Raw genomic sequence first — 16,596 nt, forward strand, 5'->3', positions numbered from 1 at the left:
AAAAGGGTGCTTTGCTGCTCCCACAGAGCTGCCAATTTCAAAACCAGTCACTTGTACAGACCTACCATCAGAGCAGACAATACAAAACCACACACACTCAAGTACACACTCTTAAAAAGTTTTTATTAATTTTCATTGTTTTTTTTTTTAAAAAAAACAAACCCGTCAGTGCAACAGTTCAGTATCCCCTTCCTATCCCCCATCAGTAAGCAGTAATTTTAAAATCAGGAAATACCGAGTGCTGAAGCCAATGGGTTAGCATTTTGCTATTATTTCCTTCTGTCAAACTCTGAAAAAGTCCTCTGTATAAATTAAACAATGAAAAAAATGTTATTTTCAATTCTATGTCATTACAGTCAACAGAATCATAATAATGCATCTAAAATGTGTGTCCACAATACATCAGGTATACATTTTTGGGAAAAGAAAAAAAGGAAAAAAAAATATGACATTCTAGGCTTGTTAAAAGGATAATGGTCCCATATTTTTTATTAACAGGTTAGCAAAACAAAATCCAATGGATTACAATATTTACATGTTATTTGAAAAATAAAGTAGTGATAAAAGCAAGTCACAATCATTTTTTTTTTTCTTTTTCATTTTTGGTAACCATTACAAACACCCAATCCAGGTATGGAACTGTTTAAATACATTTGAAATGAGGCCAATTAAAAAACAAATACAGACACAAAATGTGTATTTATACTTGTCCCTAGAACGTGTTTTTCTATGACATTCCCTCCCTACTTCAAAAAACAAACCAAAAAACAAACCCCAACAAAAAATCAAAAGAATCCCCTTAACACACAACTCATGAATCCCCAAAAGCAAAACACCATGCTTCTCAAGTAGCACTTATTCCACAAATGCAACATTTTTGCCATCAATTTTATGTGAAGCTCTCTAGGACACCCTTTCCTCAGCAGCTTCCTATTTTCCCCCCTCCCCCTCCCCCAGATATCGCTCCCAAAACAAAAAAAAAAAAAACAAACGAAGACACATGCATTTCTAAAACTAGGTTTCAGTCAAGTACTTTCTACTTTTTGGAAAGAAACTCTTTTTTTTTTTTTTTTTTTTTAATTTTTTATTTTTTTTTGTTCACAATCAGAACATACCATGGGCACCAGATCCTGCATTCATTGCTCAGGCAAAATTCCCCTTGAGTTTGGCAGGCTTTCCACCCAAGAAGCAGTGCAGGATCAGCCACTTAGGTATGCAGGTTCCTATTCATTCTACGCTGTTCCCCTCATGCTAAAAGCTAAGGAAGAGGGGAAAAACTTAGCAACTCCATCTCAAATTGAGTAAGAGTAGTTCTCCAGGCTCAATGTCGTATGTAACTATTTCACCTCCGCTTGCAAAAAGATGTGTTAACAGACACCCCTCCCTCCCACCACACCAAAATAAAAAGAAAACACGCACACCACAGACGGAAGAAAAAAAGGCAGCCAATCTTAACGAAAAGTTACTGGTGTGAGACTGATAGATGTTAATATGACAAGCAACAGAACGGTTATGAGGACCTATGTGTTTGGCCCGTGAGCTGCATAGCTGTGCCTTAAGTTTGGTTCTTTAGTTTTTTTAAAAAAAAGTTAAAACTTCTTTGTTATTTTCCATATGTTTAAAATTAACAACAACAACAACAACAACAACAACAAAAAGTTCTATTCACAAGATCTAGTCTCCTTTCCCTGTCCCCCCCCTTGAAAAGAAATACTCACTTTACATGAGAAACTTAATTGTGCTGTATTTGTAACACCTCAGGCTGATAGAAAATAAACATGTGGCAAACAAAACCGCACAATCAGTCACATGAAATCTATCAAATCCTAAAATCATAACTGAATACTAACAAACAGCTTACCTGGAATAAAGGATGACAATTCACAAACATTTATCTAGGAATTAAAGTCTCTCTCTTTTTTTTTGTTTTTTTTTTTACTAAAATAATTAAAAAAATCACAGTATTTTAAGAAATAAAACCCACACTGGGATTTTAAGCACAACTTGTTTTCCTTTCTTTAAAACTTTTTTCTTCCTCCATTCACCACCTTGCCCAGCAGTCTCTCTACATTTAACCACAACAACAACAGGTAGTACTGACAAATGCAGAGATCTCCCTTGGTTAATTCTGAGGTACTAGGAAACAGGTGACTGTTTTAAGCAAAGCAGTTTCTGTTTTGTTTTGTTTTGTTTTTTTGTTGTTTGTATGTTTGTTTTTTTGTTTTCTTTTTTTTTTTTTTCTCTTTTTGTTTCTTTTCTAAAGCAGTTGCATTCAGTCTGGAAAAGCGTTATGTATTAAAACTAGAAAAACGCACCCAAATTTGTGCGTTGAAAAGTTGTCCCCCCCTACTTCTTCCATGCTCACGACGCTTCCATTCACAAACAATCCAAGTCTCCACTGCAAAGCACGATGTGTAATGTAGGAATACGGGATGTTGCTTCATTAGTCCAAGATGATGTAACTTCCCATTGTCAAGATCCAGAAAAGATGCAGTGATGTAATGGAGCCACTTATTCCATCACTTAAATAACTTTAATATACACACACTCACACAGGTACCAGTGCTTTGAAAATAGATCATTCAGTCCTAAAAGCAGCTTTATTTCTTCCTTCTGCCCACCCCACCCCCCCGCCCATCCCACCCCATTCATCATGTTCAAGTACGTTGATCAGAATCGCACCAAATGCTTATTCGTTTTTGGCCTCCACGTTGTCTTGGAGAGGATTGTCAGCAGCTACCATGCTGACTGCTGTTTCACTGCTGTGGGAGTAGTCCACCATCATCTTCTCAATGCCTTCTTTTTCTTCTGGTGGTGTACTAACAGTTTCTTCTATGTCCTCCTTTGGCGGGCTGTCCTCACTGGTCCTGGGCTTGGTTTCGTTTAGTGCCCTGAAAAGCCGAGCAGCAGAAAACAGAAACACTTCCACTCAATATAGAGAACAGCAAAGCCAATCTGTGTGTATCCCGAGGCAGAAAACCAGACCACTTTCTAAAAAGGTAGACACAAGCAGCCACACCACTGCCACCTCATGCTCAAGAGGAGAGGCAGTGGAATGAAGCTACCAGTGGGACCCATGACACTTTACTTTGAAAACAAATCTTTATTTGCTCTACACTAGGACAGATGAGACGGGAGGGAAGAACCTCAATTCTGACTTTTGAAAGTTTATTCTGCTCTCCCCAGTCCCTTGTAAATAAGACTTACAAGGTACCAAACAAAGGCACAGGAAAAGAGTACCTTTCCTAAAGAGTTAATGATCCAGTAAAATTTCTTACAGGTTGCAACATTTCAAGGAGAAGTAATATTTCTCATCCCATCACAGTTAACCTACAATATTGTATTCAAATACTGTTGCTTCCGTATGTCAAGCAACCTTGAACAGAATCTTCTCTTTGAAGAAACTCTGGTCAGCAAAGATATCTCTGCTACTGAAGAGATCTTCATCAAAAGAAGGAAAATGATTGTTCCAGAGATGCCTGTCTTATCTGTGATGCGTATCATCCTACAGTGTGCAAACTGCTATAGAAAGGCAAAGATCTTCACTATGAAGATAAACTAGTGAACTTCACCATGCGCATTTTAGGAGGAGTTCATTCAGACTGATTTTACTTCCCTTGAAGGTCTTGACGTTTCTCTGCACATAATTCTTTGCACCACTATGCAAATTCAGCTGTAAGCATGCGAAAGAGATATAATAACAAAGGGGAAAAAAAACCCCAGTGCCTTCCTAGAACATTCTGTATAATTTTCTGTCATTTTCATGCTGCTCTGCTGGCAGGCAAAGTCAACAGTACACTTAGGTAAAGTTAATCCTGGGACAAGCGGTATTCACCTTGGGACAATCTTAAGTTTTAGAATCACAGTTAAACCCCATAGTCTACACCCACCCTGGGCAGCAGAGTCAAAAAGGATGAAGAGGAAATTCCCATGCACACGACTGTATCCACACTTGCTACAGATAGAACTGTTCTTCACAGAATGGTGTTTGCCTTCATTGCAGGGCTTTTTAGGAGGCGAGGAATGAGGTGGGGGAATGCACAGAGATCTTACTGTTACTTCTGGCTGTTTGGCAAAGGAGTGTAAACCAACTTACATGCCGTGCCTCAGCACGTGTCGCTCCCACTCAGAGCCTTCTGTAAATGATCGGCCACAGAACTCGCATGGGAAGCGTTTCTCTGGAGCACCACTGTCAGGAAACATCATGGGATCTGGAAAAAGACAGCATAGCCCGTGAATTCAGAAGTACCAGGGCAAGAAGTGGCCACTGTGATTGTACTCTCATCCCTTTTGCTGCACCTTCTCATTTTTGAGGACTTGCCTATTGTCCTGGGTTTGGCTGGGATAAAGCTGACTTTTTGGCGGGAAGCTGAGAGGGGACACAGCACAGGCAGCTGACCCAGCCTGGCCAGGGGGCTATTTGGTACCATGTGCCGTCATGCTCAGAGTATATATCGGGGCAGCTAGTGGGGGTAGCGGGGGTGATGCATTTGCTTTGAGGTTGGGAGCGAGCTGAGTTCTGGGATCTGCGTGGTAAGCAGTTGTAGCACTTGTTTTGTATTGTTCTTGTACTAGTATTATTTTAGCTTCTACTATCCCTTCTCGTTTTTCTTGTACTGTCCCGTTGAATTGTCCTTATCCCAGCCCACCAGTTTTGTCCTTTTCTCCTCCTTTTCTCCTCCCCACCCCACTGAGAGGGAGGAGTGAGCAGCGGCTGGGCTAAACCATGACACCTGTCAAATAACTGTGTTTGTGAAAACGCAACTCCCCCAAAGCACAGAGACACTGCAAGTGACAAATCCCACCCTAAGTCTTATGCTATATCTGCAAATAAGGGTAATAAGTTACTACTCCTTGCTCCTGTATCTCAACAAATGAAGAGACTGTGAAGTTTTAATTAAAAAACAAAACTGAGAAGTTAAGGGCTGAAATGGCTTGTAAGCAAAATCAAAAAACCCACTAAAGCCCATCTATAATTTTTCAACAAATTATAGGAAGCAAAGTCTTGGTATATTTAATACACGATCCTCATAACAAATAGATACCCTTTCATCATGCAGTCTCATGGTTTAAGTCCTGCATTTTAACTGCATAGGTGTTCCATTCCATCCTAATCTTTCATACAAAGTGCTTGGGGCCTCATTTGCAGAAGTGTCAAGCACCTAGTAATACGAGTGAAGTCACTGGCAGCTCAGGGAGTGGTATTTCTGAAAGCCAAGCTCCACGCGAACACAGCCAGCTTTAACAAAAGATGAAACATTTTCTCACAAATTAAGAAGATCACCACACAAGCCATTAAAAATAATTGCATGGACTATCTCACTTGATTCTTTTGCTGGAAATGAGACAGCACCATCTGCTCAGAGCATTAATTCCTTAGCAGGGATTTTCTTAAGCAAGAAATCAACAGAATGTCTTTCTGTCTCCTCCCAAACTACATAATAAAAGAAAAGGGATTTTGCTTCATTTTGGTTCTGATCTCTGCTCACTTGATTTCCTCACTCTCAGACTTACTCTGTTCGAGATCAGCTTATGAACCTAAAATTGTCCACACATTCCCTATTATCTATATTTAAGTCCTGTAAATGTATTTTTGTGACACATTTCTCACTAGTCAGCCTTTACTAAAGTTGTATATGGAATGGTTCTTAACATCATTTTTTGCCACTTCCCCCAAAAGAAAAAGAACCTCACTTTGTATTTCCTTCTGTCAGTGAATTATTATGAGGTTAAATATCACAAAGCAAGGTGCTGTGTCAGGAGTTAACACCAGGAAGTATGTCAATGCCATTAGTTCAGTTTACATCTGGATTTTAATACCTTATGTGTGGTACAAATTTATAAATGCACTGCAACACATAGACTAGTCATGGTACAGGGACATATATTTACGGAGGGTAAAAGTTTTGGAGGCAAACACTGCTGTTCCGCACAAGACCATACCTACCATATAGTACACAACGGGAAGTTTATTCTGGGCCTCTGCAAAGAGGAAATATGTAACATACAGGCTGTTTTTCTCAAACAGGGAGGAACTGGGGTTGTTCAGCCTGGAGAAGAGAAGGCTCCAAGGAGACCTTATTGCGGCCTTTCAATACTTAAAGGGGGTTTATGAGAAAGTTGGAGAGAGGCTTTTAACCAGGGTCTGTCATGACAGGACAAAGGGTAATGGTTTTAAAGTGAAAGAGGATAGGTTTAGATTGGGCATAAAGGAGATTTTTTTTTAAGATGAAGGTGTTGAGACATTCGAACAGGTTGCCCAGAGAAGGTGTGGATGCCCCATCATTAAAAGTGTTCAGCGGCTGAGGGAGTTGGGGCTGTTTAGCCTGGAAAAGAGGAGGCTGAGGGGAGACCTGATTACGGCCTATAAATACTTGAGAAAAGATGGTGAGGAGGTAGGGGAAGGGCTCTTTACATTAGTGTTGGGTGATAGAACAAGAGGAAATGGGCATAAGCTTAGTCAGGGGAGATTCAGGTTGGATGTTAGGAAGTATTTCTTCTCTGAAAGGGTTGTCAGCCACTGGAATAGGCTGCCCAGGGAGGTGGTTGAGTCCCCATCCCTGGATGTGTTTAAGAATAGGGTGGATGAGCTACTTGAGGATATGGTTTAATGGGGATTAGGGATGGTTGGACTCGATGATCTCTAAGGTCTTTTCCAACCTAGAAATCTATGAAGGTCAGGTTGGATGGTGCTTTGAGTAACCTGACCTACTGAAAGATGTCTCTGCCCATGGCAGAGGGGTTGGACTATACAATCTTCAAAAGTCCGTTCCAACCCAAACCAGTCTAAGATTTATACTTGCAACTCACACTAAGACTAGACAGTGCTACTCTAGTAAATCCATCACCTCTTCAGTAAACAATATCTTGTTCACCCTGCTTCCCAATCAGTTTTGCTTCTAGGGCTATGAATTTGGACTGCTTCCCTGGAAGAGTATCAGAAGCTGCAGAAAAGAGGTAACAGACTGCTCAGACACTTGACCTCTCTGCGGTTTTCCTGCATCATATATAAAAGCACTCATGGACATTTATTTTTGTCTACTGTGGAAAAATACCTCTCAATTCCAGTTTCTGCTAAGACCAAGACATAAAGGTCAGCAGAGACTGACAGTCCCTCTGGGATGTAGGCCCTAACAGGGGCAGTTGTTCTTCCACGGTGTATGCCAGACACCGTCTTTTCCCCCCTCATCTTCTTCCTCCCAGGTCAATCTATTTTCTACTGTCCTTCACCAGCAGCCAAACAGTCCATTCCTTTCCCACCCAAGGGAGCAGTGTAGCTCTGCTGAGCTCTGCTGCCCCAGCTCTGTCTGTTCACATGGGCGATAGCCCTTTCTTTGGTCCACTGTCCAACAGCCCATTTGCAGAAGCAACACGCTCTTCTCTGCACCTTCACTACTGCACATACCAGCCTGAAGTCAAAGTGGCGAATCTAGGAAGCTGTTTGACTCACGGGAAGAAATCCTGGTTCTGCCAAAGTCACAGAATTCAGAGGGTTCAGACAGCCTTTGATTCCAGACACTCGGAGCACACAGAGGCACTTTCAGCAAATCCCACTTCCTGCTAACACCACAAAGGCTAGAATTGTCAGAACACTCTAGTGGCACACAGGATTACACAGCTTGATGTGGTTTGAAAGCTGTGACAGCATTAGCCACTGTGACAGGCTATATTTAAAACCATAGGTCTGGCCTGGTCCTCTGCTAACAGGACAAACTATTTCTGTGTTAGAATTGTCTTCTGAAAATCCACAGGGAGATGTCAGCATGCAACTCGGCATCCAACCACGCATTCAGTTCTTGTCTCACCGGGACATTTTTCGGAAGTGTACCTTGCATCTTTCACCTTGTAGTGGTAATCCACCACTTGTCTACAAAAATATAGTCAATACAACTCAATCTTTTCTAAATACCCCTGCTGTAGTAGGCATAAGTGTTTTCTGCATTTTCTACCTATTTTACTATAATATATTACAAATGATAACAGATTAAAAAGGAGAAAAATAATAATAGTGAAACATTGACCTTACAGGCCAGCCAAGAAAGAACAGCTGCAAAACAAACTTGGAAATATGCATTATTTTTTTTGACCGGTCATCTGAACAACTGTGCAGAAATCACTGTAGCCACTCATAGATTAAAAAAGCACAGGTAAAGCAAAAAAAGTACAAAATAAAAATCTGAATTAGTAAGACACTATCCTTCGCTTAACTATTGATGACATAAAACATGGGGCTAACACTTATCTATTATCCCTGCAAATTTAAATCTCCAGCATAGAAGGTGATATTTTCACATTTTCACAGTGTAATCTAAAGTCAATTTAAACAATGAACTTCACCTTCGGCTGTTCCCCTCCCCATGGTGCATCTACAGTGATTGGTAAGGCTTGGCAGATAGTACCTTCTTCTCCTTGGTTTACATACCATGGCTCCCAAGGTCACTTCAGCACCTGTGCTTGTATGTAATGCTAAGGTAATCCTCACAAGGACATCATGACTCTTCATCCCCTGCTAGCTGTGGGTCTACACAAAACATTAATCAGCCTGCTACATCGGCAACTAAGGTGAGCTGGTCCTTTAGTCAAATCATTACACAAATCATTGTTCCAGCCATGAAGCTCTGAGGGTCAAAGCTGTCCCCAAACAGACACCCAAACACGTTTCCACACAAGTTACTAATGTTGAAATTGAACAATGCTGAGTGAAAAGCTGAAAATTGGTTATCAAAACAGAAAATCTGACAGACCACTAAAAAAAAGCTCCACTTATGTAGTTTTCCAAGCCCTTATAGATGGTATCTACGTGGGCAGATAAGTCACAGATGCTATCTGTGTTTTCTCATAGTACGTATTTTCTGAACAGATAGAAAGTTTGTAATAAGGATTAGAAACACGAGATTCGCCCAGGAGCAGTGTCTTCACAAAAGCCCCATTCTGCTCCTGCTGGCATGCCTGCATGGCTTTACAGGAATGTGGTGCAGAGTCAACAGCTGACCTTGCTTGGTGGGACTGGTGGGGCATGTTGCACTGCCAAAAAAAAAAAAAAAAACCAAACCAAAAAAGCTTCACTGACCTCTCTCTTCAGTCTTGGGGCTTAACTCTTCTTCTTTTTCTTCTTCATCACTGCTGGAGCTCTCCGTTTTCCCTTTCATTTGTTCCAACTGGTCCAAGTTAACCCGTCCAACGAGCTCAAAATTACGACTCACCTTTGAAAGAGACACTTTTGTCATCAATCACCACAATCACCAGCTAATCGGAAAAATCACCACAAATGCAAAAAAAAATAGACTACACCCTTAAGCCTACTCAGCTCTAGGTGACATGCAGTGACCTAATCAAATTAACACTCATTTCTTTTCAATTATAGTGATTCTTCTTTTGATGTTTATTCTGCATTTCTCATTTTTGGTTTTCAAAAATTAATGACATTCAGTAAATCCCCCTCTTTTCTTCCTGGTTTTGATATGCTAAACCAAAAAAAAAAAAAAAAAAAAAAAAAAAAAAATCCAAGAAATGCAAAACACTGTAAGCTGTATCCTCTTTTCATGGGACCATTCAACTGCTGTGATCAAACACTGCTATTGCACATCCACACTGAAGGAAAATTCTTTGTGACTGGTTCATTCAGCTTCATGCATGAAAGGATGAGTCCTTTACTAAGCACATGGCTGCTGTGTGCCACATACACTTTCACTCATTAATAACAGATTAATTTTCATTACGAAGGGCTGCAAAGTGCTCTGCAAACTGATACACAGCCTATTATGGGAACACTTCACCCAGCAGTCAAATTCAGCTAACCCTAGGGTGAAATACACCAGCTACTTAATAGCTCACAGCAGCAGTATGAAAAGAGCAGCTTCGGGCACAGAAGCCAGGAACTCCACCACATCCAACAGCAACAGCAGAGGAGCAGTCCAGATTTACAGTAGAGTCAGAGAGCATGGAGCATGACCAGGACACTAGGGCTGATACTTGTTGGATGACAAGCGCCCTCTGAGCTCATTAATCACTGCTGGGAAGGATTTTGGATTCATCCTTCATGCAAAGAGACAGCCCTCCAGCAGCACAGGCACTGAGCCACAGAGGCAGAGACGATGGAGACGGAGTCATGAGTGCACTACAACACCTCCCGCAAGATGCTGAATGAAATATCAACACCCACTGACTATTTTTTATCCCTCTGCAGGAAAGCGAATGTGAATAAACCTAAGGAGCATGTGATTTAGACTGCAGTATATCTTCAAATAGCAAACTATCCTAAATGCAGTGGCAGTCCTAGTGCTACTCTGTACAGACAGCTGTGATGATGTTCTCTGACTTAACATGTTACCCACTGAGATTTAAACAAACAAGACCACATGCAAGGCACTTAATTCAGCTCAGCTCTTGCACAGGAGCTCTAAGGTGGAAAATATTGCTTGGGTATAAGAGCACAGAACTTTGACACAAATTAGCAAGATATAAATTACCAAAGAGAAATGGAGAAAAGATACCCTAAACTACCAGCACCATCACTGCAGGTCCAAACTGGGAGGGAGAGCTAAGTAAAGGAATAATCTTTCCAGTCTGATGCACTGTGTCAAAAGAACAAGGAATAGTGCCTCCTTGACAAGCCAGGTGCCTTGCTGTGGCGACTAGGAGGTGTGGAGCATCTCATGTACCGTGTGAATTGCAGAAGACTCTCCAGAAGTAATAAAGAAAAGGGCAGATAAGCATAGCAGGCCAAAATAAGTTTACATAGTTTGTTTTTATAAGACAGGCAAATATTTTTTAAGCATGAAAAGTTTTGCTGGAACTTCAGCTGCTAATACTGTTAACGCAAATGTATCTGGCTGTAAGGAAAGTCTCCTTCAGTTAATGAAGTGAGTTTTTAGTGGGGAGCTGGGCAGCTCAGCTCCAACAGGTGGAAGCACATAGCTGCCTTCGCTGGAAACATAACAAGGAAGCACTCTAACAAATACTCCAAAACACATCTCAGTTCTAGAACTTAAGTGTCTCTCAGCTACACAGTTCACAGTTACAGAAACTGAAAGTTAACAGTCTGTGGAAAGCCTCTAATGACTTCTCACAGACTGCATCACATCTGCACTCAGGCACCCCACAAAAACTCCAAAGCAGTCTTAACTTAGGACCTGGTTATACTTGTTGTTTATCTTTCTCTTGTTAAATGTAAACAGGGATATATGCGTGGCGTGTCGCGCTGCTGAAGTTACCAGAGCAATCTTATGTTTGGAATCTCCTGCCTTTTAGAGAGGCTGAATCACACAGCCTTAATATTGTTTCACAACACTTTTTTTTTTCCTCTTTAAATAAACTTAGCATATGCAAGTGCCTTTTCCAGATAATCACACTCTCCATACAACAGTCTGCCAACTCTGGTCAATCTGAACAGCTCTAGAAACCCTCAACTCTTGAACTTCTAAAGAAAAAAAGAAATAATAGAAAACAGAGGAAGTGAAGCCCAACATGGAAGGGATTAGTTTCCAGATTTGAGGCAGGAGAGGAAAAGAAAAAAAAAAAGACAATGGCAAGTTGGCTACTCAGAGTTGACATACAAGTAAACTAATACAGCGTTTGCAAAGAGTAGGTTGCTACAAATTAAAACTATTTGCATATTACCTTGTGCTCATCTCGAAGGTGAGCGTCCAGCTCCTCTGTGTGTTTGGTCTCATAGTAGCAGAGCTGGCATTTGTATGGTTTCAGTTCATTGTGCTTCTCTATGTGCTGCTGCAAGCTCTCATCACTGGAGCAGGTGAAGGTACACTTATCACAGCGGAAAACAACTCCCTGCAAGTACTTTGACAGTTTGGAACGGCAAACTTCAATGGGTACAACCCGCTCTTCTGTAGGGACAAGACAACATTCACTTAACAAATGGCCCTCATGTCAACAGCTTGGACACTATCACGCACACGAGGAATATGATCTGCTATATGGGCAGGCAGTTTGTCTACAAAGGAATGGAAGCTAAACTGGACCGAGACAAAAAACACAAGACAAAAATTATTCCTGCAATGACAGGGTTAATCCTCCAAGGCTAAAAATGCAGGTGTCCTCAAAAATGTAACTGCTTATTGGGTGAAGAGGATGGGAATGGAGGTTTTGGGGCAAATGAGACTCCACCTGTGAGTCAAAGTAGCAGATCCTTGGAATACAAAACCAGCCAGACCAAAAGTCCATTTTGGCTCAGTACTTGACAGCAGCCAGGAACGGCTGTTAGAAATGCAATAAACAGAGAAACTGCAGGATGCTTCCCAATGGCTCTATAAAAATCAGAGCTGGTATCCTCACCGTCACATGTAAAGCAACTCCCTGGGACTGAGAGGTTAAGCAAGGCAGCACTTTTTCCTGGAAGAGGTTGTGCAGTTCAGCCAGGGGTAGAAACTTCCCAACGCATCCACAGCTTTCAGAAAGATCAGACTGAAAATCTGCATTCATGTCATGTCACACTTCCCACAGTTCAGATCATGGATACAGGCATGTACTGAAAATGCTCTTGCTGAGTTTTTAAACTCTCCACTTCTCAAACAAAGCATTGACGTTTAACAGAGCAGCAATTAATTTCAGTCATTTGACAGGGCCAGAATCCAATGTACCTAATGCTCATCTACTGTGGTTCCCCGAGCTGTGTGCACAAGGGAAACACCAAATTTGACCCTTCAGCTGAGGGGCGCCAGAAGATCCTCATTATGGGCTTTTGTTACTCAACCCGCCCTTTGAACTAGAAAACCGAAATTTAGTGTTGTTACTCTTTATGGACTGCAGATTAAAGGAGAAGTCTGATCCTCCTCATGCCCCTTCATTCCTATCAACAGATTAAAACAAACAAACAAAAACCCAGGCCTGAATCTTGGATGGTAGACATGAAGACTAGGAGAATGTGAGATGCGGCAATCCACATCCAAAGACAACTACAGAAAAACAAACTCCCTTAGTGTTTCTAGAAGGTGGCAAAAGCTCCACTGTTCATCCACTTTTGGCCAATCCACATGCCACTGCTGCTCACAAGACTTTCTCCACAGTGCAACAAAATATTACATCCTGCTCAGCTTTTCCCTAAACACAAACGCTATCCTATCTCGTAACTTCCTCTTTGGTCACTTCAAAAAGCGGAAGTTTTCCCCAAAGCTATGCCTTAAAAAAACTCTGGACTTGTAAATCTTTTCTAAACCAACAACAGCTTCTCTAGCTATAAAGACAAGTTTTGGCGATTCAGGGTGTCAAAAGGGGAGGGGAGAACGGGGTCTAAGAGACAACAGAATTTAAAGATGTGACTCTGGGGTCATAAGAAGACTTTTTACAAGGCTGTTGCAGCTGTGTGCTTTTGAACTCACTGAAATAAGTGACGCAGCTGGTTTCAAAAGTGAAAATGTCAAGTGAAGTTTTCGAAATGAGAAATACTAATTAAAATATTTGAAAATATTTGGATCCAGAACATCACATTTTGTAAAGTGATGCTCTCATTTCCAGCTTGCCCTTACAAAGCTCTGTTTATTTAATTACTCATTTAGAAAGCACTTAACTTATTTGGGCAACTCATAAAATTACAGCAAACCATAAAGCTCCATACAGACATTGAAAGAGGCAGCTTCTTTATCCATGTGTAGACTTCTTCAAACTTCAGCGATGTCTAAACAAAGACTACCGTATATGCCTCACGAAAAGATGTCCTGAATTGTGGAACAATTTAGCAAGGGATATAATTAAAAAACAACAAAATAAACACCTAAAAAGTATCATCTTGGTTTAAGAAATTCAATCCTTCCACTAGACTGAAATACTCAGGCTAACTGTAATGCAGATCAGAGATTAAATTGAAAAGCCATTAATGCACCAGGTATTTGCATTACATAACTCAAAGCAGACCTACATCATTTTGCTCAAGGCATAAAAGAGCCCATGACTCTCTCAGTCCTTAGTTGTAAGGAAAAATCTTCACTCAATAACACACCACAGCACATACAAGATATTTCCTTCCCTTAAACGTAAACCAAGTACAAACAAAACAGTCCTACTATCTAGACACAGACCAATTATTCACTCATGTTGGGTGTTTGAAAACATGCATTTTAGCCTGCAAATCCAAGCTACAGTCACAGAACCTGCTGCATTTGCATTCTCGTAGCCAAAAGCAAGCACAGCACAAGAGTTCTGCATGTATCAATGAAGCTGCAAGTACAAGGAATAACTCCAGAAACAGCCACATGCAAGGAATCAGGATATGTAGCAATGAAGTCTTTGGGGTGGTAGATCGATTTGGAAATTTGACTTTTTTATCTTAAAGTTACTATTCAAGAGAAATGGGTGTGATTTCTATTAAATGGAAAAACAAAATTGCTATTTTGTTCTCACCACCAGGAAGAGAATAAAATGATGGCTAAAAGAAGAAAAAATAAAGCCCCAAGAATTTTAAAGAAGACCCAATAGTGATCTTGGTAAGTTGTACTTAGTCCTGGGAAAAAACAAAAACAAAACCAAAACCAAACAAACAACAACAAAACCCAAACCTGAAAATACCTGAAAAATGTGTTTCAAAAGGCATGATGGGAATGCTACTGGAAGGGATAACGAAAACTAATCGCATTGTCCAGACTAAATTAAAGGCCAACACCTCTGCTGGCCATGAAGCAAGAGTTCACTGCCTCCACTGTGTGTCCCCTGCCCAAGCTTGCCTGTCACAAAGGCCGGAACTTGAAAGCCCAACTTCTTGTCTTCACCTAAACGCACAGCAGCCTCTAGCTGTGTCAGTACCCTGCTACCGGCCACCTGTAATGAGTTTGTGCTCCATCTGTGCCTCCAGAAGGGACAGTGAACCGTTTTTACAGTGATGAGGAATAGGTGATACATGGAAGAATGCTCTTGGAGGCTTCCTGTTTGCTCTCATTCTTACTGAGAAGCAAATTCCTTGCCAAATTTTTTCTCACTAGGCATTCTGTCTTCTAGCTGATAATGCTTTAGCCCTGTAACACTCAGCTTCTGTAGCTACTCATTAAGAGGCAAATATACTCTCCATTTCAAGCACATGCTGTTTCACAAGGATTAGGGATGCAGCAACTTGGAAGTAATGTAAGAGTCATGCATCTGTAAACATCTTTGTATACAGGAGGAACATTAACTATGAAATGGATCAAATCTTTCACTCTTGATTTTACACACTGCACCACTCCATCTACTTCAAAAATAATTTTCTCAGACCACAGCTCAGGGCTATGCCCTTGTTTTACCAGTGCAATGGCTATAAAAAAGGAAGGCTATCTCAGAGTACATTCACCATCGCTCAGTCTCTTTCAGTGCATGTTAAATCTTGTCAAAACTGTCTGCTTCAGCAGCCACCCAATTAAACACAACAGTAGATTCTTTTAGCAGGACGCATGCACCAGAAAGAACTTTAAGGAAAGACTCTACTTCCTTTATTACCTGGATGCTTGATGCCATAGAAACCCCCTTGTCCTTCCCTCAGTGGCCTCTGAGATTCTTTATCAGCTAAAATCGCGTTTGCATTAAAACATCTTTTACTCTGTTTTACCTCTCCCAGGGCTCTAGTGGGTGTATCATTATGTCCCTTGCTATCAGTTTTGTTTCAGCAGCACAAAGGCTCAAGGTTGGTTTGTGCAACTGAAGCAGCAGCTCTAGAAAAGAACAGATCCACCGTGTCACTTACTCACAAGGTAACTATCGCCTTGCAATTGGTCAGAAACAGCTCTGTACAGGCAGTACAGCTGCTTGAGCTCATGACATGCTCTTGTAGATCATGCATCTTGTAGATGCCCCATCCCTGGAAGTGTTCAAGGCCAGGTTGGATGAGGCTTTGGGCAACCTGGTGTAGTGCAGGGTTTCCCTGCCCATGGCAGAGGGGTTGGAACTAGATGATCTTTGAGGTCCCTTCCAACTCTAACCATTCTATGATTCTATGATTCTTCCCTTTCTGCAACTGGACACTCCCAGTGTCAAGCCTATGCATGACAGAAAATATCCTAACTAGGCCTATAAAGTTCTCCCTCAGCCTGTCTATCTATATTTTAAAGGTCTGGCAGTGTCCACGGGAGCCCTGGCACAGTCACAAACCAGAGCACACCTCAGCAGTGCTTGGAACTGCATGGTCCCCTGCACAGGGGTTAACTAAACCCTCCTCTCCTCTCAAAGTGAGCTAATTCTGGAGCATGCCCTGAGGCTGAGCAAAATCCAACACAGCAAAGTTCAAAGACAGGAAGTAAAAGCTAAAGCATCGGCCAAACTCCTGCAACCAAATAAGGCAGCTTTATAACATGCTTTCTGAATCACTGACAGGTCATTTTTCCCAGATGTTCCCTCAGAATAGCCCTGTTAGCAGATAGAAATTTGTATGAATCTGCCAACCTTACTGCTTTGGTACAAGAAGGACTTTAAGCTACCAACACTGAAAAGTGGTATGTTACAAAGAATTATGATACTGCTTGTCACACCAGGATCTCCTCCAGGAAAAAGATGGCATGCAAAACTTGTGTTTGCTCACCACCAATACCCTACTGTGAAACTCTGCCCAACCTGCAAGCAGGCAGAGTGCCATCCCAACACATGGGTTTGGATTTCGGCAGCCAATAGACCATCTACAAGCAT

General features: G+C 41.3%; 1 protein-coding gene across 3 annotated transcripts in view; it reads right to left on the reverse strand.

Annotated features, from left to right (window-relative positions):
- Positions 1-2,689: 2,689 nt before the first annotated feature.
- The window catches only part of ZNF462 (zinc finger protein 462), a 49,565-nt gene continuing 35,658 nt past the window's right edge, over positions 2,690-16,596 (reverse strand). For all 3 annotated transcript variants that reach the window (XM_086629449.1, XM_009982768.2, XM_086629448.1), the window contains 4 exons: positions 11,620-11,843; positions 9,071-9,203; positions 4,097-4,211; positions 2,690-2,891 (listed from right to left, as the gene is read on the reverse strand). In XM_086629449.1, the coding sequence (XP_086485575.1) occupies positions 2,690-2,891; positions 4,097-4,211; positions 9,071-9,203; positions 11,620-11,843 (674 nt within the window). The remainder of the gene's footprint in view (positions 2,892-4,096; positions 4,212-9,070; positions 9,204-11,619; positions 11,844-16,596) is intronic.

This window comes from Tauraco erythrolophus, chromosome Z, assembly GCF_009769465.1.
Source record: "Tauraco erythrolophus isolate bTauEry1 chromosome Z, bTauEry1.pri, whole genome shotgun sequence".
Classification (NCBI taxonomy): Eukaryota; Metazoa; Chordata; class Aves; order Musophagiformes; family Musophagidae; genus Tauraco; species Tauraco erythrolophus.